Source organism: Amphiura filiformis, chromosome 20, assembly GCF_039555335.1.
Source record: "Amphiura filiformis chromosome 20, Afil_fr2py, whole genome shotgun sequence".
NCBI lineage: Eukaryota > Metazoa > Echinodermata > Ophiuroidea > Amphilepidida > Amphiuridae > Amphiura > Amphiura filiformis.
The window spans coordinates 49,429,497-49,455,971 of NC_092647.1; the positions used below are offsets into that span (position 1 = coordinate 49,429,497).

The 26,475-nt window shown below is 36.6% G+C and overlaps 2 protein-coding genes across 3 annotated transcripts; one reads left to right on the plus strand and one right to left on the minus strand.

Annotated features, from left to right (window-relative positions):
- Positions 1-492: 492 nt before the first annotated feature.
- Positions 493-5,259, minus strand: LOC140142770 (uncharacterized). Its single transcript, XM_072164762.1, has 4 exons — positions 5,110-5,259; positions 2,611-2,626; positions 1,730-2,580; positions 493-878 (listed from the first exon to the last, which is right to left on the minus strand). Exons 3-4 carry the CDS (start codon positions 2,560-2,562, stop codon positions 521-523), a joined length of 1,191 nt encoding a protein of 396 aa, XP_072020863.1. The 5' UTR covers positions 2,563-2,580; positions 2,611-2,626; positions 5,110-5,259; the 3' UTR covers positions 493-520.
- Positions 5,260-5,542: 283 nt separating this feature from the next.
- Positions 5,543-18,031, plus strand: LOC140141920 (V-type proton ATPase subunit F-like). 2 transcript variants are annotated; one of them, XM_072163800.1, is made up of 6 exons: positions 5,543-5,701; positions 9,891-9,972; positions 11,548-11,753; positions 14,429-14,491; positions 16,071-17,530; positions 17,799-18,031. In XM_072163800.1, the coding sequence occupies exons 1-4, from the start codon at positions 5,654-5,656 to the stop codon at positions 14,456-14,458; spliced, it is 366 nt and encodes a 121-aa protein (XP_072019901.1). In that variant the 5' UTR covers positions 5,543-5,653; the 3' UTR covers positions 14,459-14,491; positions 16,071-17,530; positions 17,799-18,031. The 2 variants fall into 2 exon arrangements, with proteins under 2 accessions (XP_072019901.1, XP_072019900.1); XM_072163799.1 differs by lacking the exon at positions 14,429-14,491.
- The last annotated feature ends 8,444 nt before the right edge of the window (positions 18,032-26,475 follow it).

Sequence of the window (26,475 nt, forward strand, 5' to 3'; positions counted from 1 at the left end):
GTTGAACTGAAGCCATTCAATATTAAGCTACATGTATTTGCCCTTCGGATCTACAATAATATGGAATAAGGTATGTAAGTAGTACTTAAATTCCTTCTCGGCAGGACTGATCTCCATAGTTAGACCAGGTCTGAAGTTAACTTGTTTTATGGATATAGACCTTCCTGTACCTAAGTTGCCCCATGTTAGTAATACAAAACAAGCTGTAAGGACTGGACTTTCATCCTACATAATATAATGAGCAATTCCATTCAAAATCTACACTACCCCTGTGAAAGATTTTGGAAATATCTTCCACAGGGGGAGTAGGAATTTCAAATGGAATGAGCACATTACACAGCTCCATTTGGAACTCATCCTCTCTCTCTGAACGATTCAGGTTGAATCTTTCTTAGAGGGTGTATGAAATTCAAATGGAGCTGTTTAATATGCTCATTCAATTTGAAATTTACTCCCTCTGTGGAAGATATTTCAAAACCTTCCACAGGGGTAGTGTGGATTTTAAATGGAATATTAAATACTAATACAAACTAACCCTCCATGCTGCTAGTACTGCAAGAAAGAATAAAACAGTAACACCTATCAATGATAAAGTAGATGTGGCATTAAACATATATCGATACTGCCATCTTAAATACCACACAAATCCTAGAATACATCCAAATAACGGCACCATGAAGTGTCCAAGGTCTAGATCACCATCTTGCACTTGATGTTGGGCTTGTCTGATTGGCTCTCCTTGAGTCACATGACAATGGAGGACTGAGTTATTTGCAAGGTTCAATGAGGCAAGAGTTTGTGTGTCGTCTGCAAGGAATTGGCCGTTAGCGATGAAACGTACAAGTTTGCCGGCTTCAAGTTCTTCCACAAAGTTTTGTCTGAAAAGAAAGCATAAATATCAAAAAATAAAGTTGCAAATCAAGAAAGATTAACTATTTTTTGTTTGATAAGTTATCGTGTGATAACCTGTACAACTCTACTGGGTTTTGATTGTTTACCATCAGAAGAATATGAAATCTCATGGATCATCTTCATCATGACTTTTGATGTAGCCCTGGGAGGTTTCACTCTAAACTTCACCCAAGGTGCAAATATCAAGTCTCCTCAAAATACCTAACTTGTCAAAATTGTTGTGCTTCCTGCATATTGGGTTGGGATGGGTTGGGTGCTTATTGCCTACTCAGACCATCTGCACCATTTTTGAAAACCTTTATTTATTTATCACAATCAATAAGGGAGACACTAGAAGGATTCATACAATGTATACTCGGGGAAGAAAGCCCGATTTTCAAATACAGTCGGGAAACCGGAGTACTCAGGGAAAATCTGTGGGAGCAAGTATGGACATTTAAACCAAATAGATATAGTTGGATACCTAGATATATGTGCAGAAAGGTGCAATATTCTGAAACATAATAATTATGTAAAGCCATAATGTATGATTTCCATGACATTTTAATTAAAACAAGGTAACAAGGCAAACTTCAAGTGAAGGAACCTGCCTATTTTGGCCATTTAATGTGGAGGGGGGGGGCTTAATGTCTGAATAGGACATGTCAAAATGACAAAGACAATGAATTTGGCAGATTCCATTTCTTCAAGGTGTAAGTTGGGACATGTCTATAAATATGCCAAAAAATTAACTAATTTCATTACAAGATCATACATTGCCCTTTAATGACGCAAAAGGCCTGTGCCAAGCACTGTACCAGAAAATTCAACGACTCACCTTCTAAATTGGCCCAAGGTTTCTTCTGGATATGTCTGCACTAGTCGCTCTTGATCATTTGAAAACTTGACACGTATATGTATACTGCCCTCTTGTGTTCGACTATTGTCTTCATCATGAGGGAGACCACTCCTGACATCTTCCACACCACCTGTTCCTTCTGCAGCCCCTCCACTTGCTGCTGCCCCTTCTGTGGTTTCATTTGAAAATGACGGCAATGTAGGATACACCTGTCCAGTTTGTCTGTTCCTTAAAACATTTTCATTCAGACCATCTGATGATCTTTGGCTTTCTGCACTGGTAGTAGTACTGTTACCCTCCAAATTTGATCCCGTTTGTCCTAGTACTTCCACATCTTTCTCTTTCTTAGCAACACCTTCATCAGACTTTTCACCAGATTGCATTCTACTACCATCTACTTCATCACAATTGTTTTGTACTGCTGAAGATTGTTCACTAGTCCTAGAAGCATCACTTTGAGCTTCTACATGTGAATCATCAGTGCTTTGGTTCAACTGGTTAGAAGATTCATTTGTACTACTAGTTCTGTCAGAGCCTATTTCTTGGCTTATTTCAGATGAGGCACTTGGACTGCTTGCAGGAATGTTTTCACTTGTCCCTCCTCCACCTGGATCCCCTGACACACCTCCATCTGCTCTGGTGGCATCAGTCTGTTGTGTTCCTTGTACAGTTGTAATTGTTGTCTGAATGACTACCTGATGAGGTCTTTCTCCCACATGAGTTGAGAACCAAGCAGCTATTAGCGTTGTTGCTACTACCAAGACTGCTGCTAGGACCATCACCTCATCCCCTATGCCTTCTATTAGTGACATTGTGAAGCTTGTGATCTAATGGCTACAGAGTGACGTGAAATATTCTTGACAATGGATGACAGAACTGCAGGTAAAAATATAAAGAGGGAAACAAATTAGCATTAGATTTTAGTCTTTTCATTTTTAACCCTCATACATATGTGGGGCTTATGTTATTATCCAATCGTTGCTTACCTGCCCGCACCTGGTTGTTTGTTTCTTTCTTTGTTTAGCTGTCAGGGTGGAAGCAAATTAATTAATCCACTGTGCAGCTCCAACGCAATATCCAATCAACTTCAAACTTGGTAAGGGGATAGGATGTGGTAGCCTGATGTGCTGTATAGTTTTGTGTTTAAATGTTATTTGCATATTTATGAATATTAATGAGTTTATTTGCATATTTTGGCTAAATTCTGCAGCTTAAATGCAATAACTGATCAGCTTCAAACTTGGTTTGATGATTGGATATATGGTGGCCTGATGTGCTGTATAGTTTTGTGGTATGTTATTTGACAGGTCTTTTGTCTACCACTCTTTTTGTAAACAGACAAGGATGTCAAAATTGTCATCCTCGCAGAATAGGAAAGTAACAGCATTAGTACGGCACTGACCATTGGGCATTACAATCAGGCAAAAAGTAGAAATTCAAGAAAAATTTAGGGCGTCACTGTGAAGCAACTCACATATCATGGCTTTAAGTGTAAACTCAATTTAAGTTTTAAACATAAACTTCAAATACGAAATCAATCACAGAGAAGATGTACCGATCGATGTTTCGATCAAACATATTGTCTGCAGTTTTAAGACTGCCACTCGTCACCTGTCACATTCGTCAACTTTCTGAGCTGATGACTGAAAAACTTAAGTGTTTAAAAAAAGAGTGTCTCACTTTTCCCCAGAATCTGTAGTGGACAGTTGTGTCCAAATTCTCTTGGTTGGGGTTGTTCCATCCATTGCACTTACCCATTTCTCACGTCTGTCAAAGGGGACACCCTCGCAAAATCCCCATATTGGTTTGCACAGGGCCTTTCAGTTCACCGATTTGCTTTTCCTTTTGCAATTTAATATTGGGAGTTTATTATCCTGATAAGAAATTGAACTTTTTGAATTGTTTATTGGGTCAAGTGAAGTATAGGCAACATATTTAAATGTAGATTTCCTTGACCTATCTTTTCTTTTAATTTTCTATGTGAAATTTGTATTGGGTTTGGGTCAATTTGGCTGACTAGCAAATGTGTAGGGTTGTGATTTTCGGGTTATTTTGTCCTGGGTACCGTACCCTATGTTATTTATGGACGGGTACTGGTATCCGGGGTACAAATATCACCAGGGGTCAAGTCAAAGTGGAGTGCAAAATTTACACTAATTTTCTAAAATGGTCTCCAAACAATTGTGTGTATGTATAGCAATGATATTTATTGAAAATAAATACCTGCAAAATATTTATTGTAAACAACTTAAACAACAGATGTCTTTCACATTGAACTCTGGCCTCATTGTTGGATTTTGGCTATAGTCCACCTGGGAGTAAGTTTAATCAACACACTACTATGCCATTCAACTTTGCAGACAAACTTTTCATGCAAACTGGGTCATAGCAAGGCTTGTATACATATTAAATAATGTACTTTGGGTATGGAGCAGCTGGTTTTTGCTCCCGTATGACCCTTCTCGGGCGGGACTTGAATTCCTGGGACTCGGTGACAACCTTACAAATGTGTTTTAAACTAAGATTTGCCTTGTATCTAAATGTTAAGCGTCCCCTTCGTGTCTGAGGGCACGAGCTGGAACAGCACCGAATCCTGGCAAAAACAACCAATGGGATGAAGTGATCTATTGCGAGTGACGTAATGCCGACTGACAGAATTGACCTTTTGACCGTGTTTGATTTCGAACACAGAGTTTTAGATATGGGCGCACCAATGCAATAGACAGTCACGCTATGCCATGGTGCACAACCAAAGTAGAGCATGAATATCTTGATTATTTTCCGACACGATACAAATGCAATGTGTGGTATTTTTCAGTTGTCACAACAACAAGCATAACACAAATACATGCACAGCTGCAGGCACACAATAATAAGGTTTTTAATACTATAATGACCCCGACATACTTCCATGCCGCTTGCCGGCAAGCCCGGTCCGGCAAGACGTATTAACCAACAAGCTTCGTTTGTGTCCGTTTGTCTGCAATGCGTGTGCCTCACGCCGCTCAGCGGCAACCGGTACAAAAGTATGAAACAAGCATAAAAGTCTTCTGACATGATGTCTGCCATTGATTGCAATTCATGAATTGCATGATCGTGGATTCGTGATTGTCATGTCAATGACTTTTGTCACTAGTACTAGTAGTCTTGCCAGCAAGACTTCAGTCTTTATCATAAACATAATGACATCTACAGACCTGAGAGAGTATGGTTACAGTTACTGGAACTAGTACTAGTACTAGTACTAGTAGTATCATACAAAATGTATGACATAATCATATTATTTTATGTCAGGCTTGTCCTGAAAGTGAAGGTGTGATTTATATTTTCAAAAGATAAAGTAATTTTTTACCACTTACAAGTTTGTGAAGAAAATGACGGCCATGTATGATGTAAGTTTACATAGTTTTACCATGCCTGAGGCTGCAAATGCTGTTTGTTTGTAATGTAAGCTTTAATAATACAGTTACATGCACAGCACCAATGGTCTTTGGTTTCGTGTCGGCTGGCTCCGCAAACCCGGAAGTAAATAAAATGTTTACAACTTTGGTGAAACCATTATTTATTAGGAGTAAAATTAATTTCAAAATAAATTATTTCCCTTTCTACAAAATTCCACAAAAAATCTCTAAATAGAAATTAAATTATAAACTTAGATTATTCTTTAAAATTATTTTTATGTTAATTCAGTTTGAAATACATAATATGACAATATTTTTTTGGGTTCTATTTCCCCTTTACTTCCCATCTATAATGGACTAATCTTATATTCATTTGTTTGTGTTTATTTTCTCCATTCTCATGACCCGTGACCGTGTTCCCATTTTTTAAAGGCCGATTGAAGAAAATTCACGAATGTAGGCTTGTTTTAAGGGGTTCTATAGCAAATATTGGAGATTAAAAATGGCTCATGGGAAAATTGGAAAGCTTCTGGCAGTGATAGGTGATGAGGTAAGTTGGTGTCTTCTTTGGGTCTGATGTAATGTGAAGTTCACTTCATGACTTCGCGATGCCAAATTCACACAAGATCAATTTTAAGCTTACTTCATTTTTTTAAAAACCTAGTCTAGACATCAAACACGACAAGTACAGCAATTGTCAGAGATGGGCATCATGATCTTGCACAAGATATCTTCCTGAATACTCCTCATATTAACTTATTAAGCTGAATTTATACTCGATCACTGAGCGATTGCGATGCAACACTTTTGGAAAGTGATGGGCAATCGCCGAATTCCGAATTTTGCGATGCATCGCTTGTCGCTTTTGGATTTTGATATACTTATCACGGCGATAGCGATTGCAGATGACAATTAAAATATTCTAAATGCCACAAAATACATTTTTAAAACATCAGACTCAGTTGCTGTCAATAATTTTTGCTTTGAATTAATTGATTTTTTTCATCACCAAAGGTTAATAATCGTGAAAGGTAAATTAATTAGCAAAATAATAGATCCAGTTGGTTGTACATGTATATATATGATTGGTTGAAGCAATCATGTGTCAAGCGATATCGCTGGGAAGTTGAGTTTTCTTCAACTTGCAAAAGCGACATCGTTTTTGCCTCAGTGATTTAAATCAATTGATCGGCTTGACACTCTGGAAACGTTTAGTGAACACTGAGCATGCGTGAGAATCGCTTTTCTGCAAAGCGATTGAGTATAAATTCAGCTTTACAGTGTAAAGCAGCTAGGTTTGCTTTAGACTCGCTGAGTCTCGTGGACGCCGTTCGTCCACTGAGACTCGTTTTTCCCATTTTGTGTGTGAATGTGATTTACACGCTTAAGACTTTGCGCCGCTGTAGCATTTTAACAAATTTCTTTGAAATTTGGACGATGCATGTAAAACTGTACTCATATAAGAATCAGAAACTTAACTAGGATTCTTACCAAATTCTTGAAAGATCATTTGGAATTTCGGCGAATAAAGATGATTTAAGAAGCCGCCTCTCTCCCCGCGTCCAACAAAAATGATCACGAATGAAAAATGACAAATTTCACTGCGCGTGCGCACAAAGGTTTGACCAGAGGGCTGACAGTAAATTTCGCTGATCCCTCCTGTTCTTTTCTATGACAATTTAACACACGATTCCCGCTGTTGTTTTGGTTCCAATAAAATAGCCTAAATCCCAAGGCCCCGATCTCGAAACAATAAACATGGCGGAACAAGCACAACCCGATGACCGTGCGTAAGCAGTTGAAGAACTGGTTGATTAAGTTGTACGTGAAAATACGTCATTGATCAGCATCAATCTCTGCACAGCCAATTTGCGTCGGTCCTAACGCTCGTCGTTCCTATAGACACATACAGTGTGTGCCGAGCCCGGTGCCGAGACTAATCTACCACCTGCCTACGACAAAAACAAATGAGACGAAGAACTGAGCAACCGGCCCATTTTGTCCTGAAAAATGCTTCATCGTGACGATCAGAAACGCCAAAAATTTTTTTTTTTACTACGCTGGATATTGTTCTGGAATCAAAGTACATGTAAGGATCAAATTTGAAGGTAAATAGGCCAAATATTGCAAGAAAATCTACTCACTAGGACTTCAGGGAGTACGCGTTGAGTACACGGCTATAGGGAAAACCAATAATCTAGACTAGGTTTGCTTGCAAGTTGCAGTGATAAACTTCCTGTGGTCGTGTGTATGCAATGGTGTGTACATGACATGTAGTGTAGGCCTACAGTGTATATCCAGCTCTGCATAGAAAAAAATAGCTCTTAGTTCCACTAATTGGAACTCACGGCTCCGACCGTGAGTTCCAAGCAGCTACATGTATGTGTCGCTGCGATTTAGCGTGCATTCATCACCATATTCACATGTACATAGTCGTGGAGTGGACTTTTAAGCTGCTCATAAAAAATCACTCAAAAGTCTTCTTTTTAAATATTTCTTTGGACAAAAGCTGATTCGTAGAATAAGTTGAATTTGCATTCACATTTTGCCCTTGAGAAGTTTGGGCGAAATCTTTTCATATCTTGATGTTTAAATCGGGGGAAAGAACTTGAAAATATTAACATTTTACCGCTAAAACGGAGCCATTTGACTGCTAGGTTTTTGTGAAATCAGTGCTTCCGTGGTGTTTCCATAAGATGTGCCGCGCATGCAGATAAGCGTTGCGTATACGTAGCTTATCTGTGCGTTAACAAATTGCGCAACTACAAAACGCGATGCGTTGTTGCGCGGGCAATGCGCGCGTGTACCCCGATGGTACAACAAAGATTTTCTTTCCTTTTAAATTGCGGAAATGAGTGAAATAGTGAAATAAAACCCATAAAATAGAGCAGTTAGAGTTAACAAATCTGGATTTTCTTTCCTTGTATTTATAAAAAAACACAACAAAGTAAATACATTTCAAAAAAGCTTAATTTCGCGAAAGAAACAATGTCTAGAGTACACAGCCACGTTTTAAAGACAATGTTCCAGAAAGTTGAAAAACAGAAGCAAATAAAAACGTGCGAGTAAAAAGTCTGCTTCAGACGGACATCCATCATTCAGAGCAGTCTTGAAGCAGTTGAGGGATGTGTATGAAGCAGGGTCTACTGGTAGATGGTTCCACTCCTGGATGGTGCGAGGGAAGAACAAGCTGGCCTACATTGAAGAGTGGGTGCATGGAATGAAGAATCTTGCTCGAGTAGCCTACATGTACATGTAGACTTCACAAGTTTGCTCACTGATGCAATATCCCATTTGAGGCTAGAGATTTGATTTATTCGAAATCAAATACGTAGTTGGTAGTGGTGATACAAACCCACCCTTTTTATTTCAAACCTACCCTTTTTATTTTATACCCTTTATATTAAAACTCCGAAACACACCCTTTCTAAGCGTGATTACTGATAATAGATAAGTGGTTATGCATGTATGGTGGTCGAAGAGGTGCAGATTTGCATCCAAAGAGAATTACATACGGTATTGAAGTTTTAGATGACCAAACAGAATTCAATCAAAATTACAGCAAGCTTTGAGATTGCAATTGTTGACTTCTAAACCCACCCTTTTTATCAGTGACCACGCTTTATATTTAGACACACATTTTAACCAGAAATTTTTCAAACCCACCCTTTTAAGCATTTTGTGGACCATTCAAACCCACCCTTTCTAAAGCGTGGGTTACCAACAGTGAAATCAAATTCATTGGAAACATGCCACTGTGTAAAACAATGGAAATTCTGAAGTAAACACATACAGCTAGCTAAATCAAATGAGCGATTTTGCAGAATATTCAGTACCAATGGCCTATTGGGAAGAAATGCTTAAATGTATGTAGATCCAATTCTGCATATTATTTCTAATACCAAGATTGTGAAGGGTATAGATCATCATGTACATGTAGGTCAAACTATCACCCAATCTCCCTCACAAACTATCGTCAGTAAACAATTGGAGCATATCATTTTCAGCAACATAATGGCTCATTTTGACAACTCTGTGATAGTTTCAGACGAGGGAGATTGTGTGAGACTCAATTGTCTGGTGATCTGGTCTAGTTTTGTTGATGATTTACCTCACATGCTAAATGTCTGTGGTCATCATCATAGATCTGCTACAAAATGTAGCTGAACTTCACCATCTTGGTATGGTATTATTAGAAATAATATGCAGAATTGAATCCAAGCTTTGCTTTCCAATAGAACCCAAAGAGTCCTAATTGATGGTCAATATTCAGATACTATTAACCTATCTGGTTTATATGACCACATTGGATATTTATATTTTATAATACTTAATTATTTGAGTTGTGCATTTCTTATTCACTATTGTTAACTGTTATTTTTCATGTATTTAGGTTAATTCATATCAAGACAGCTTACTGTTACTTCATTGAAGTGACAATCTGCTGCCATGTCAAACGATGAATTACCCAATCAAGGGATTCCTTCACTCTCACTTGTATTATGATTTTGCATGTATTCTAGCTTTTTGCTATTTGATGAGTGAAAAATAAATGAATGAATGAATGAATGATAAATAGCCTGTTATTCTTCGCTCCTGGTCAGTATCACATCTCAAGTTACCAGTCCCACAACATTTGCATTAGGATGGCTAGGCAGGAAATCGGAATACAGATTGTGACATATTTTTATTCAAAGTTGCTTATAATTATATAGTTACCACTATTTTTTTCTTTCTAGGACACATGTACCGGATTCCTACTGGGTGGTATAGGTGAAATCAATAACAAACGTCAATCCAACTTCTTGGTTGTTGAAAAAAGTAAGTCAAAATAACAGGGTGGCCTTATACCCTGGATTATGACCAATTTTGACCAACTGCACCAAAAATATTTGAAATTTGGGTGAAAATCAGGTTAGCATTTCTTGACCATTTTTGGTGCAAATTTCTCAAAGTTGGTAAAATAAAAAAAAATAAAAAAACAGTTTCTAGAAATTTTTATCTTGTTTGACAGAAAACAATTGGGCCTAAAAACAACATGTTTTTTTTGGAACTTCTCCAAAAATGAGCATTTTGGCCCAAATTTGACCTCACAGATGAATTCATCAAGTCATTGCCATATTGGGTTAAGAGTAGACCACCCTTAAATGGCATTGTATTATTAAAGAAATAATACTGGGTCATCATTTACAAACAGCAGCCTGTCTTCTGAAAACTTTGATTTGAGAACATCTATTTAGAGCAGCCAATTCTATGCTCACAACAGCTCACTGCTCTTGAGCAGAGTGAAGGGCATTTACACAGGTTTTGAACAGAGTTAGTTCTAATATTGACCCTGTACCAATACATTTTGCAGAGATGTAGACTTGAGTCGTGTGACTTGGACTTGAGTCTGACTCGAGTCACTATTTTTGGGACTTGTGACTTGACTTGCAACTTTTGCAAAATGACTTGACTTACTTGTGACTTAGACAAAATGACTTGGACTTGACAAAAATGACTTGTCACCAATGCAAGTCTGAGGTTGGGAAAGGGAAATCATTATTCATATTAGATAATTCATATTTTTTCTACAAATATGATTATGAAACACAAAACTTGGCAAAAACAAATTGAGTTGAATTAACTTGTTCTTGAACTACCAATGTGACCATTGTATACAATTATAATAAGCTTCACTATTGTAGTGATTAGTGCATCAGACCTCATTAGTACTGTACTCAAACTCAATTTGATTTCCGCCATACCCATCAACAAATCACACCATGACCAACAGGTGAATAGACTTGTAGTGACTTGTGACAAATTGTGACTTGCTTGTGACTTGACTTGTGAGTTGATGACTTGTGACTTGACTTGACTTGCAACTTTTTCAAAATGACTTGACTTACTTGGGACTTGGACAAAAGGACTTGTGACTTGGACTTGACTTGCAAAAAATGACTTGTTGACATCTCTGCATTTTTGCACCTGTTTGTTGATCATTGGAAGTGATTGAATTTAGTCTGAAATTTATGCATGGTAAACTGATGGTATATAGATTGAACTTGGTATAAATATTAGTCTTTGATACAGTGTGTAACAACAGATCTTATTACTTTTAAGACTTGAACACTATTAGTACTAGGCTAGCAGTGCTAATTTTACATGCCCTGGGCATGTTGGAGCCTTTGAGTCTTGGGATCTCAGGTACATGTATTGAACCCATACCTTTCCCTGTGAGTGTGAGCTATATTTATTTTTCTCAATATTTGAGCACAAACACCTAGCTCAGGCATTGCTCCGACCCGCTTTAAAGAATCTTGAAACCCCTGTCTGACATTGAGCCCGATTTGATAAAGGAAAACTTTACAGACGTAACCTTCAAGCTACATTTTGCATTGCTTCCCATTGCAGCTACCAGTGTTCATGAAATAGAAGAATGCTTCAATAATTTTGTGAGTAGGAAAGATATTGCAATTATCTTAATCAATCAAAGCTATGCAGAGTTGATCAGACACCTGCTAGATAGCCACCTGGCACCTGTTCCTGCAGTCCTGGAAATACCTTCCAAAGATAGCCCATATGATCCATCTAAAGACTCCATACTAAGAAGAGCAAAGGTAAGCAATCATGTTGACATGTATCAGAGTCTCTAGGACTTCAAATGATATGTACACCAAGGTCTGTATGCACAAAAGAGTTAGACCTGTTCTAAAGTTAGACCTGGTCTGAGTGGAATTTAGTCCCAGGAGAAAGGACATTTTCCTTTACATTTGCTTTTTAATAAGTTATTTTGTATTATTTTTGAACTTTGCATTTAAATCTTTAGAATTTGCTAGCTACAATAGGAAGGAAATAAGAGTAACTTTAGGACCATTCCTGATGAACTAAATTCCACTTAGATCAGGTCTAACTCTTTTGTGCATATGGACCTAAAAGGCCCAAAAGATCTTGTAGTCTATTGCTAGAATTCAAATGGATTCTTGTGGGGTATAACAAAATACTGACCTTGTGTTTGTAGAATTATATACAGGCATGAATTAACAAGTTGGCTGATACTTCACATCTAAGACAAAAATGGCAGACAGAATTCTTGATTATGTTTTATAACAAATTTTGAGTTGAGAGCGCTGTAGAAATAAAATTGATGAAAAACTGGGGGTAAATCTTACATTTGTAGCATCCTAGACACAAGAAAAAGTACATGTATTCGTATACTGCTAAAGTTTGTTCAGCTTATAAGTGGCGAAAAAATGAGACTCATAACATCATGTATTGATTTTCGCTGAACAAACTTTTATACAGTATCGATAAACAACAGAAATATATATTGACAAGGATGTCTTAAATCAAGGTTAGGTTACAAGATACTGTCATCAACTTAAGATCCATTGTGAGAATCCATTTGATTCTAGGCAGATATCTCCATTCCCCATTCCTGTCTAAATCCATTGTGAGAATCCATTTGATTCTAGGCAGCATATCTCCCTATTCCCCACTCATGTCCAAATCAATTGTGAGAATCCATTTGATTCTATAGGCAGCAGATCTCCCCATTCCAGAGCACTAATGGCCAAATCAGTTGAGTCAAACTTGGTTGGAAGAATCTCTAGATATGAAAATTGAGGCTTGATGAAACCTAAGTCTGCCATGCATCAGTTTTAAGAAGTCTAGAACTGTCGGCAAAGTTTAGGCAAGGTCAATAATTTTATGAAGAATGCTAAAAGTATCATGGTATGGAGTGATATAAGTTTATGTAACACAAACTTATACCTTTATGTAGCACACCATTAGATCAGTGTATTGCCTATATTCATGTATGTGCTCTGCTTCAAAAATACTTCTTGTTTATAATTTGCACGTCATAAAACAAGGACAAATACATGCAGGAATATTTTTGTTCTGTCAGTGAAACGTATTATTCATATTGCTCAAAGCTCGTCTTATGTAAAGTACTCTTGATAGTACAAATTGGTAGTTTTGAGACCTCCTGGCTGCTAAGTCTCAAAACTACCAACTTGTGACTTTACGCTCATTTTGTGGGAGCATGTCACATATTATCACAAAGCACAAGTTTCTGCATTTCTTCCGAAGTATATTGCATGTGTTTTACTCTACTGTATAGTACATTGTTTTTAAAAAAGTGTTTACAGTATTTTAATTCTGTACAGTTACTATATGCATGATTTTACTTTGGAGTAGTCTGCTGGTATTGCTGTGATGATGATCATGATTTTTATATTCAATTTTGAAAACAAAACTGAAAATAAACAAAATTTGCTATATGTAATTTTGATCCCATAAATTTAGAGAATTTTAAATATTTTAAATACAGTGCTTCTTGAATTCTGTGAAACATTTCGTATCATGTTATGTTTTATGATGTTGTAGCTAATCTCAACAAACAAGATTATTAAAATTATATTTTAAGTGAATTGGTCCCACTTACATTTTCTTAAGGGATCTAAAATGAGCGTTTATTGCGTTTCGACAGTATTTTTTGTGGGACATGAGAGAACCTCAGACCTATCGAATTGCATTCTGAATACGAAGCATGCCTTTCTGATATCAAATAATTTTCATTTTTTGAAAATCACAGATATAATACAAATTTTATGACAAATTATTAAAATTTGATATTTTTCAATTTTTATATATAACAGTCCTCGAAGTAAATTATATAAATCTAATGATATATTCTTAAAGTGTATGTAGCAGGGAGGAAAAGCCGACGGTCAATTGAAAATTTTGACCTTTCATATTGAAGATATGGATTTTTTCCCAAAAGACCTAATTTTTTTGGTGTTTTGGGAAAAAAATCCATATCTTCAATTCGAAGGTCAAAATTTTCAATTAATCGTCGGCTTTTCATCCCACCTACATACACTTTAAGTATAAATCATCAGATTTATAAAGTTTACTTCAAGTACTGTTAAATATCAAAAATATCAATTTATAATGATTTGCCATAAAATGTGTATTAAATTGCGAATTTCAAAAATCAAAATTATTTGATATCAGAATGACATTCTTCGTATTCAGAATGCAATTGATATGTCTGATGTGCTCTAATGTCCCAAAATAAATACTGTCCAAACGTTCATACCCCAGCCCTTAAGAATGTAACATTTTCTCAATTCATATTCATAACTTCTTTTAACAGCTGTAGATTTACATTTCTAATATGAACTCTCTCATATATGAATCATTCTCTTTGCTTATTTTTATCAAATCAATTGATTTTGTTTTTCTTGATGTTTGCATGAAATCTGCAATCGTTATTTTGCTTTTTCAGGGCATGTTCTCTGCAGAAGATTTCCGATGATGATAAAACTGACGGCAGCATTTATATTATCAGGTGATTTTCTGTTTGTTATCAGTAACATGAAGACAGCATCCCATTGCCTGCACTAGTGGGAGTGCTGCCTTCATGAATGTATTAAAATGATGAAATGGACAAATTTCACTCACAGGAGGTTGCCATGCCTGCCCAAATTCAGGTATAAGAATATGTTCAGGTTTTTGCCCGAATTTAAGCTATTTTGTTGTTCAAATTTACATATTTTTAGGCCTTTTAAGCGTGAATTCACACACTTTTTCAGGCTATTTTCAATAAAGCCCATTCTCATGTCTGCCAATTATATAAACATTACATGTATGTGATCAGAATCTTGCTTACTACATGTACATGTATATACCTTTTGCACATGATCTAATTTGAGGGAGAAATTTTATCCTCCTACTTGTTTCACACTTTCTCTTGACCAATGAGAAGCTTTAGGTGGGTTCTACAGTTTACCTATAATTCTGGTAGGGGTGTCCATTTTTAGGTTATCCAAAGGAAAAGGCCTTATGGCATCATGAGTTATGTGTCCATCAGTGTTGCCATGTGTCAGAGGGGGGTGTCAACATAGTCCATTTCGCTTCCTTTTGAGAGAGTGACATCAGTGCAGTGCATGCCAGTGGTGTCTATTCCAGAAAATCTAAATTATTCCCTCACGCTACCATGCTGTGGCCACATACTTCCCCAAATTCTTCCCAACCAGAATCCTACAGAAATGGACCCTAAAGAGAAAAATAGTATGCTGGTTGATATCTACATGTACCACACTTTTCCTTATTGTTTTTTGTTCCCTCCCTTGTCTGACTGAAAGTAGGTGTCAGATCCAGAAACCTTTCTTATACAACTGTTAGCTAATTGTGAGTTGTTCTCTTTACTACAAACCTCAAATTCTTCCCCAGATGGTACAGTCTGCACACTGAACCATTGCATCATACTTGAATCCTGTTGAAACTTAAATTCTTTTTTCACCCCCTTTTTTTCTATCTTTTTTTACGAAACACAGAATTCTTCCCCAAAGGGGTAAAATTGTTCCCACCCCTTTTGGGGCGAATAACGGAAGAATAAATGCCTGGTGCATACGCCGGTGCATGCGCCAGTGCATGTAGTATTAAATTGAGCATGTTGACTCAAAGCACTGACGTGTTTACTCGTGGGATCTGAGGCAATACATCTGTGCACAACAAAGTATTGACATCACTTTCTGAGGAAGCCAAATGGATTATATCATTAGGGGATCATAAGAATGATTTTATCACCTTTTTTGTAGTGAAACTGGAGATCCAGTGCTATATCCACTCAGTTGCGGAGCGATGAGTAATTCATTTTGGACCAATGAAGTAGACCTCTTTCTGGCAGTGGTGGCACGGGGCAAAATCAAAATAACCAATTTTGCATAAAATTGCCGCAAAAAGTTGAAATTTTCATAATTTGGGGTTTTTAAGGTTGACAAGGCCTTAAATGTGGGGGTGGTGGTGGCAGTAAAATATATAATATCAGTTTCTCATCACTCTACAACTGAATGGTAATTGTACTTTAGTTAGACAAAATACTTACTGTTTATTTTGTTTTTCTTTTCTTGTGTTTTGCATTACAGGGGATGTTCAGTGTGGAGGATTTTAGATTATGAATTGTAATCAACTCTTGCAGATATAGATGATGGACGTACATTTATTTATATGAACATTCCAATTGTAATTAAGAGTCAAGTTATTTGTATATTTTGTGTTTTAATTGGTGTAAATCCCAGGGGAGTACTCAGTACAATTGACAGGGTCAGAATTTCGGAATCCGAGAATTGATTCTTGCAAAGATTCTTGTGAACAGATTTGTGTGAATAAAAGTTGATTTTCGCAAACTTTTGTAGTTTAGACAGAAGTTGATTTGCAAGAATCAAATGATTCCTGCAATTTTTGTCTGCAAGAATCAAGATTGATTCTCCCACTGTGAAACAAAATTCTGACCCTGAATTGACCATATGGGGATGCGCCGCAAACATGGGTCACATTTTGGGCCATTTGGTATACCAATGACCCCTTTTTATACCAATGACCCCTTTTCCTAGGCAATTTTTGGTATATGGATGGGTCATTTTTTTCAAAATAGCCTAATTTTGCATAATGACTTATGGTGTAGTGATGGGTCAAAAGTTCTTGGAAAAATCTAAGTGGTAGGCCCACATCCCTACCCAAATCAAACTTGAGTATCCCCGCCCTTGGGTTTTAAATACCTGTTTTGCTACAAATCATAGATCTGACTGTTGTCATCCCAGTGTTGTAAGACATGGTATACCAGATCTTTACCGATCATGAGTCATCAGTTTGTTTTCTTAAAAAATAAAAGTTTTAAATTATGTCTCCAACTGGACAATCTGATGGAACAAAAGTCCAGTCGTTAACCAGATTAGCATGGAAAGAGTATTCAAAAAGACCAAGGGAGGATGCATATCACATCTAACGGCACATTCTTCAGAAAGCAGTTGTCTATGCAATTTCAATTTCCACAAGAGTAACATTTTTTAAGTTTGTTCGGCTTCTATAAGGCAGATAAAATAGGACTCATAATCACTGAGTATTGATATAGAATGGCATGCACACTGTTGGGCGCAGTGCTTACGCTCATTGTGCTTTGCATAATGCGAATTTATGTGAATTTATGCGAGCGTGAGCTGGGACTTTATTGACAAGCGCAGTAACAAAAGCCGGATAATTTCTGCCTTATATAAGCCGAATAAACTTGAGTGATGTACAACATAGCAAATCATTTATTGTATAATGGTACAATGTGCAGATCTCATTTGTTCATTTCATTTTGAGAGCATGCAGTTAGATGATTTTGTCCATCCAGTTTATGTAAGACCATGTTATTCTTCTTCAAGTAAAAGAAACCGCTAATAATATGGAAAACAGCAAATAAATAATCGTCTAATGTGCAGATAATCGTCTAATGAGATGTTGTAATGATCTTGGTTAGCAGCCTTGGTTTGAGGCGTTATGAGCCCTACAAATGATGCATGAAGCATGTTTTGCTGCAACTGATATAAATCTTGTGTTAATAGCCTAAGGCCTAGAAAAATAAATTGTTTGATTGGCGAAACATAAAAATTAAAGATAAGGATTTAAAAAAAAATTTTTTTACTTTTTAAGCTGTAAATTTCGTTTGATAAAGGCTTTGGAACTTTTTCTTCTTTTTTTTTTAAATTTATTTATTTAAATTTATTTTTTTAAATTTTATTATTTTTTTGCAAAAAAAAAAAAAAAAAAAATTAGGGTCGGACCTGATTTTAGGGTAGGTCAGGTTACGCCAATCAAACATTTTTTTTAAGGCCTAATTTACATATACGTCACCGGTTACCATGTAATTAAGACAAGGTTACATTAGGGATAATAAATCAGGAAAATCAGCGGAGGAGATCATTATTTTGTTGATTGTAGGGATAATTAGGACTAATTATGTATTAGGAAGAAGTCTCATGTAAGCACGCATGCATGCTCTTGAAAAATATGTGATATAATCATCCTTCAGTTGTCAAAAATAAAATAATGAGATTTTGACGAAGATGCTGATGTGTGTTATATAATATGTGGTTTATGTATTAAAATGTGCAAGTCATTTTGTTGGGATAAAAGATTAATTATTTTCTCATGCAGGATAGTCGGCAAATCAACCCACATGACATGCATTATTACTCGAGTCAAGATGCTAGTTTTCTCAAGCTTCCGCTTAGCCATCAAATTTTTGTCTTGGGTATTTTAGATGTACATGTTTAACCAAAGCAGCATGCAATACCATGTTGTTACAGTATTATATATTGTTATGTTCCTCTGCAGGCCGTGACGCAGGGGGTGGGGGGTGCGGTGCGGGGTGGGGGGCCTTACGCTTTTTTGGTCAAAAAAGGTCCAAATGTTGGAAAGAAAGTCCACTTTTCACAAAATTGCCCCCCCCCCCTTGGAAAAAAGTCCACTTTTTCAAAATCAGCACCCCCCAAAAAAATCCTGCGTACGGGGCTGTTCCTCTGTTATATCTCCTCTGCTATATTTTATTGTAGATTTTTATTAGTAAAATGTAAGTTGAATTGCATAATCCTGTAACAGGTGGATGGAGAGTACACCAGGCACAAAAAGAAACTCGTCAGTTATTTTCATAGCTTTTCATCCTTGCTGTTCTATAACTTGATAATTTTGGATTATTCTGAAATATACATTTTGTTAATTTGACTTTGCTTTCTCATTTGACACCCAGTTCGTGAAAAACGAACAAGAATTGACCAAGATGTGCGACTTCATACCCTGAAACCCCAAAATCAATAGTTGCATTTTCAACGATTTTCAATGGGAACGCATCGTTGTATTGCACACAAGCACCACAGGCCAATCAATAAAGCACACAGTGTAACAGGCACAATTGAATCGTTAAAATTGCAACTTTTCATTTTGGGGTTTGAGAGTTTGGAGGCGCATATCTTGGTAAATTCTTGCGCCATGTTCACGAACAGGGTGTCAAATGAGAAAGAAAAGTCCAATTAACAAAATGTATATTTCAGAATAATCCAAAATTATCAAGTTATTGAACAGCAATGATGAATATAACTGACAAGTTTCTTTTTGTGCCTGGTGTATTCAATTCTGTAGTGATTGTGGTTGGAAATAGAATGGCAATAATTGCTTTAGAGATTTATTGTTAAAAACACTCATCATTGCAAAGTTTCCTACAAGCATGCATGTGTATCCAACAGTTAAGAGAGTGACGTGCCAATGTTTTTCCCAACCTTGGTGATTAAGGTTTGAAAATAAACTTACAACAAATTCAGAGAAGAAATCAGTAGAAATCTTCGTGCAAAAGTGATCTTTGGAGGATGCTTATTCTAAGAGGGGTTAAAGTCATAAAATCATGAAAATGGAGCTAATGTCAGTTTCTGCTACAAGGAGGTTATTTACACCCATGCAAGTTTCATAGTGAAATAATGTGATAGTGCATTGAAACGGCATGGACAAAACGACCTTGTTGCAAAAAAATGCACTCAGTGTGTCTTAACCCCAATTCAGAACTAGTATCCTCAATTGATAAAGAAGTCAGAGCTTCTTGTTATACCAAAGGTTTTATTATTACAAGCCGACGACGGATGTCGGCTTGTTCTGTCTCTTCTCAATTCTTTCTTCTTTCTTCTTCTTCTTTCTTTCTTCTGGCAACCAATCAACTGCATCTAGCTTCATAAAGGATTGACAGATTTCAACCAAAGTTGACCCAAATGACCACTGGGCTAGGCCAAACCTTCCATTTGACTTTGACCTCGCTGTGACCTTTGACCTAGCTATAATGGTCAAAATGTGATTTCACAAAAATGCTACTCCTTCCACAAATTTCATGCAATGATCATGTGACTCATGCATATGAATCAACATGTGGCAGTGCTTAAAACTTCCTAAAAGAATTGAGGTCAAAGGTCATTAAGGGGTCATTTCCGGTCTGAAAGCTAAAAATATTCAAAAAATCACTGTCTTTACAAAATATATAGCAGAGAGTCGCCATTAGCACACATGCATTGCTACTAGCCAGGGTCTTTAGGATGCCTACAGGTTTGGGGTCAAAGGTCATTAAGGGGTTACTTCCGGTCAAAAACCAAAAATGTTCAAAAATTTTTATCTCAAAATGTAAACAGACCAGAATAATATAACCAACATACATGAATCAGTGTTACCTGATGTATGCATGGTATTTTTATTTTGGGGGTCAAAGGTCATTAAGGGGTCACTTCCTGTTTTTAGCTGAATAACTTCAAGAATTTTTATCTCAAGAACTAAACATGTTAGAATTTTTTAATTAAAATTGGAACAATGCATTTTGTCGGTGTACATAAGGTTTTTTTTTACATTGATGTCAAAGGTCATTAAAGGGGTCAAAAGGTCAATCAAAATTTTCAAAAATCAAAATCCATGTATAAGTTCCGATTAAGCTGAAATTCACCAGGAATATTTCTTATGACATCCTAAGCACAGTGCAAGAGCAGTTGACCCCATCCGTAACCCAGGGGTCAAGTTATAGGGGTCAAATTGCGGCTTGTATTCAGCGTCTGTTGACTCTAGTTCAAAACTGTCTTATTATTCAAAACTATTAATGTAGAACTAATATTCATTATCTTTTATGTAATATGTTAATTGCTTTATGTCACAATGTGTATGTATGGTGAAATAGCAAGTGAAACAGAGTAAATATATATATATAAATATCAATAAACTAAGAAACTATAACAGTATATTAATGCTTCCTGTTCCTGTGTGGGTTACTAATAGAGCAGCATGATGTTGCAAAATTCAACATACATGTATGAGAAAAATCTTTATGTACCTTATTCGCTGTCGTAGTGCACGTTAGTAACCATTGGTTACTGCTCCAAGCCTGGGCTCATACACCTGTTCCGAATTTTGATCGCCATAGGCTTTGTGTTGTGATCATTTCGATCAGTGGTTCATAACAAAGAAAGCGTGATCCAGTTGACCTAGCAACGGTGATATTCTAACGTGCACTACAACAGCGAATAGCCTTGGCACAAAAAAGTTTGTCTCATGTCCCCTGCGGGCTTTGGATTTATGCTGCGGGTTTGCTCATTCAAATATTCCTGGGTATAGCCTAGATTATACATATTGTCAGCCTGCTATGATAATTTTGTAAATTTGAGCCCACAGTATAAATGGACAAATATATGGTTCAAACAAGCATTCATACATACATGCTATGTAACAGCATGTGATTGCTCGAGAGCCGGGCATGCCCGGTGTCCCGGATGTGAGATCGCCGGGTAGGGAAAATGATGGAAAATGATGTTTTTTAATAATGTTACTGGTAGTTTTTTGTTATTATTTTGATGAAATAAGAATCACAAAATGTTCTGGTATGTATGAACGGGGTTCATTCATATATTTTCATGACTAAACAGTTGTTTATGCCCTCTGCGGCCCCTCGGGCATAAACAACCATTTAGTCATGAAAATATATGATTGAATCCCTAATTTAAACATACTTATTCACTAATCTTTGTGCAACATTAAGTTTCACTGCCTGAGCAGAATTGACCATGTCTCGCCTCCTTTTTCAACCAAATCGATGGTAATAACTCTTGCATTGAGGAATCAACATTTAACCACAAATTGCCTCAGGCAAAACTCACTTCATGTGAACCATAAACGCCACACAAGGTCATTTTATGCCGGGATTTTATGTAACTCATTGACCTATCTATATGTCATACTGCTTCTAGCTATAATGACATTCTGGTGGTCACCTCATTGACAGATACTAACCTCAGGAGAGAACTCAAATTCTGATTACCGTAACCACTCTGGTATAAGCCCACCCCCCTAGATGGGCAATTTCAAAAATGGGGGTGGGCTTATAACCGGGGAGGGGCTAGTAGTTGAATTTAAAAATAAGAAAATCTTCCCCATTTGTATATGCCCAATGTATCAGTAATTTCTATCATCTTTGTCAATTTAAAAAAAAAAAAATATTTGTTCTTTATGTGAAAGAAAAGCATTGATATGATTTAAAAACTTAGCCAAAATGACTACTGGGCTTATACCTGAGTGCACTCTTATTCCCCGAATGGTCTGAAAAATAGGGGTGGGCTTATAGCCGAAGGTTGGCTTATACCCGGGTGGTTACGGGTAATTCTTTTCAGGCAGTTAAACCTAATGAGAACAAATGATAATGAGCCAAATTAAAGGGAATAATCAGAAATAATTAGGGTGATCACATAACAGATGCATACTTGAACCATATTTTGTAATTGTTCACAAAATTACCAAAAAATGACTTCGAGGAATTATCGTAGCAGACTGACGATATGCAATGGCTGCAGTGTAGAACATTATACAGTACGCAGAGCTGTGTGTTCGAGAAGGAAAACTTAGGCATTTTGAAAGTGAAGTTGCACTTCAAAAAAAATAATGTTAGGGTGGTTTTTTTTCACCAGGTACAAATGGAATATTCCATTGGGAGATGCCCTGTAAGTCTGTATTGATTATAGCAAACCCACACTAAAAAAGGCCTAAAATTTCAAGGTCTTGTATGGAACTTCCATGTCATCTTCAATACGAAAGGACAACATTTTCATATGATGGTCGGCTTTTCCACCCAGCTACATGCTCTTTAAGTACACATTTAATTTATAAAGTTTACTTCAAGGACTGCAAAATGTCAAAAAAGTCAATTTTTAATAATTCGTCAGTACCAAAATTTGTATTGATTGTATTGCGAATTTCAAAAAGTCTATAAATTGGTATCGGAAGGACATTCCTTGTATTCAGAATGCAATATGGTATGTCTGATATGCTCTCAGGCCCCCCCAAATAATGTGCAAAGTTGGATGGCCGAGCCCTTAATTTCTTAATGTAATTTGTTTTGAGATAAAAGAGTGAAATATTTATCACTCTTAGGTTTTGCAGTCAAAAACAGACAAAAACTGTTTTTGCCAAGGAATAAGCCACGGTAATAAAACCATGGCTTTTTCCACCTGTGGCACAAACTTGCCGGTCCTGATTTTTATGCTGCCCTCTATAACAGTTACACACAACTATGCATCCCTCTGGCAGTCCCAGAGGAGGTAGTCCTGGAGTGGAGTAAACATCGCCCCCGTCATCGACATTGGGGCTATGCAAAATATTTCTTTGAATGTGGAAAGTACCGGAGTATCCCTCATGGAAAGTACCGGAGTATCCCTCACATACATTTTGCCATTAACAAAATACCGACAAAACAAAAACAAAAACCTTGTTCGACAGGGTGGTCCAAAAACAACATTACCCACTTTCAAATGTCAATAATATTATATAATATCAAAGTTGAAAAGTTTGAAACAGACTTTTCAGCTGTGAGTAATCAACCTTTGGAATTGGTTAAAATATAGTTTTTGGACCACCCTGTACAAAAGGACTTCAAGTAGATCAGCCAATGAGGCATTTTTTCCAATGTCCGACTAGAAATATGAAATTTCTGCTATTAAGGGCTTGGTCACCTACCCCACTTTAATGGCCAGTATTTTTTGTGGGCCCTGAGAGCACATCAGACACACTCTGATATCAAATAATTTTGATTTTTTGAAATTGGCGATGTAATACAAATTTTATGGCAAATTATTAAAAATGGAAATTTGCTTAAGTTTTTACATTTAACAGTCCTTGAAGTAAACTTAATAAATCTAATGATATGAACTTAAATTGTATGTAGCTGGGATGAAAAGCCGTCCAAAGTTTCCCAAAAGACCTAAAAAATTTAGATCTTTTTGGGAAACGAAATGTCAAAATTTTCATATGATTGTCGGCTTTTCTTCCCGGCTACATACACTTTAAGTACATATCATTAGATTTAACAAGTTTACTTTAATGACTGTTAAATGTCAAAAATATTGGATATTCATTTGTAGTACTAGATAAAATGAATAGAAGCTAGTCGGAACTAGTAAAAAAGGTGACGAAAAAATAGCGCAGTGTTGAAGTTAAACTCTTTATTCAAATTGCTTGTTCCGGTTTTGCACTTGATCCAGTAGTGCTGGTATGCTGTATTATATATGCAGAAAAGGATTTGCTTCTTGAAAATTGCTCCTGTTTCTTCAGAAATTGCTCCTGATTCTTGTAAAATCTCAGTGAAACATGAGCAATGTTCAAAAACAAGTTGCTCCTGGTTCCAGCCCGCTTATTTCAAGGCTTGCTTTAATCAAATAACACACACCTGAATTTGAAAACACCCTGGGGAACACACACAAGAACATTAACATGTACACTGGATATCTTGTTGCACAGCATCATTTATTGTATCATTTGTATTAATTGCAGCAATAAATTAGTCTGATATATTTGCTTTTCTATAAATAAATCAGTTCTTACAAACCAATCATTTGGTCACCCTGATATGATACATTAGCAGTACCCATATTTTAGCCAAGTTGAGTTTTTCCTTCGGTGTTTCTTTCAACTTCATATATTGCCATATGCAATTGATCAATCGCTTGGTTACTAATAATTAAGTGCCAATTTAAATCCATATCCAAAGAATAATGAATTATCTTTAGTGTTTAAACCATGTTTTTGCTTTTGGGCTCGGTTACCCACCTTTACAGTAGTTTTTGTGGGATCTGAGAGCACATCAGACACACCAAATTGCATTCTAAATATGAGGAATGTCCTGATATCAAATAATGTTTTAATATAATTCCAAATTGTTAGAAAAAAAATCCCAATTATTTGATATCATCAGGACATTCCACGTATTCAGAATCATAATTTGGTGTGTCTGATGTGCTCTCATGTCCCACAAAAAATACTGTGCAAAAGTGGGTGACGGAGCCCTTCAACATACGTTATGCAATTATCATATCAGGGTGATGATTTGGTTTGTTTTCGATATAAAACTCTTTGGTTGCTATAATACACAGTTTGCTTTGTTATATCAATTAGTTAAAACCATTACCTGGTTTATCATTATTTTGATACTTAAAAAACCGAAAGCATATATTTTGTTGTTTGTTCATAAATATAAAACATAAATCTACATTGCAACTTTTTATATCCGTTTTGGATTATTGACTCATACAAATCATTAAAGGCACTTATATAAGTTTAGGTTTAAGTTTAAACAGAAACTTTTGTAGTTAATGTATTCTGACAAATGAAAATAATACCAAAAGTAAGATCTAATCTGTTAACTATTTGAAAACGGTGGAGAAAACAAAGTGATTCAGTCAAGTTAGCTCAATCGATAAGGCGTTCCACTTTGGTGCAAGAGGCTGCGGGTTCGAACCCTGGCGGTGCCTAGTACGCTCTCGTAGAAAAATTGAGTTAGCTTGAAATTACCCTAGACAAGGAACTTACTACTAATTTGTCTTGTTGTAACCCGTATGAAACTCGGGGAGCTGATCCTGGTTGCGATGGCTATTTGTGGAATGTCTAGGGTATGTGGAATGTCTAGGGTATGCGCTCTTGAAGCAGCGAAGTCCCTGAATTGTTGTTCAATGGTTTATGGAATGATGTGGGGCCATAGTGGTCAGTGACAACCTGTAAAGTGTACTGAGGCTTGTGGATCAGGCTTTGTGCCTGTGCGTAGCGCACTATAAATCACTGCACTTTTTTTTCTCCACAATTTTGAAACATCTTTTATTGATGTATATTCATACGTAGCGGTAAACGTAAATAGAAGCAAAATAATACGTCTCGCTACTCAAATTTGGTACACTCACGGAACCCTTTCACCGGGTCAACTTGGCGTCTTCAGCGGATGTTATTGCTCTGAAGATTTGTTGTTGCTAGTGATGTAGTAGGGACAACTCCGATGACGTCATAGATGTTGATGACATCAAACAGGAAGATGTTGAAACATCTTGTTTGACATCATCTAAATCTGTGATGTCATCGGAGGTGTCTAACATCACTAACAACAACAAATTTTCAAAGCAATAACAATGATCTGCTGATGAAGATGCCGGTTTAGCCGGTAAAAGCTCTCCAGTGAGTGTACTAAATTTTAGTAGCGGAGAATTTTTAATTTGCTTTCAATTTACATTTACCGCTAGGTATGAATATACATCACTACATTCCGTCATTGTTTTGAATAACATATCACATAAATTTTGAAGCGCTTTCCAACTGTAATATGAAAAAGCCATTACATCTTACTACAATTGGCTTTTCCAGTTGAAATCCATACATCCCCTCTCTCACAGAGGGGGTGCAGATTTAAAATTGGAGTCACCCATTCAGGTAACCTCATTTGGAAGTCATGCTCCCTGTGTATAAGATTAAGGCCATGTCTTCCATAGGGGTTGTATGGATTTTAACTGAAATAGCCCAATGATAATGCATTTTGGTCCAATGCTGGAGGATGTCAGAGAGATCTGGGAGGAATCATCTCAAAGCAGGAGTAATTTTAGGGCAGACACCTTGTCAACCATGGAAATATTGAGCATGCATTAGTGCAAGAATGCCCTATCTGCAGTAGCATAGCTGTCCTATACA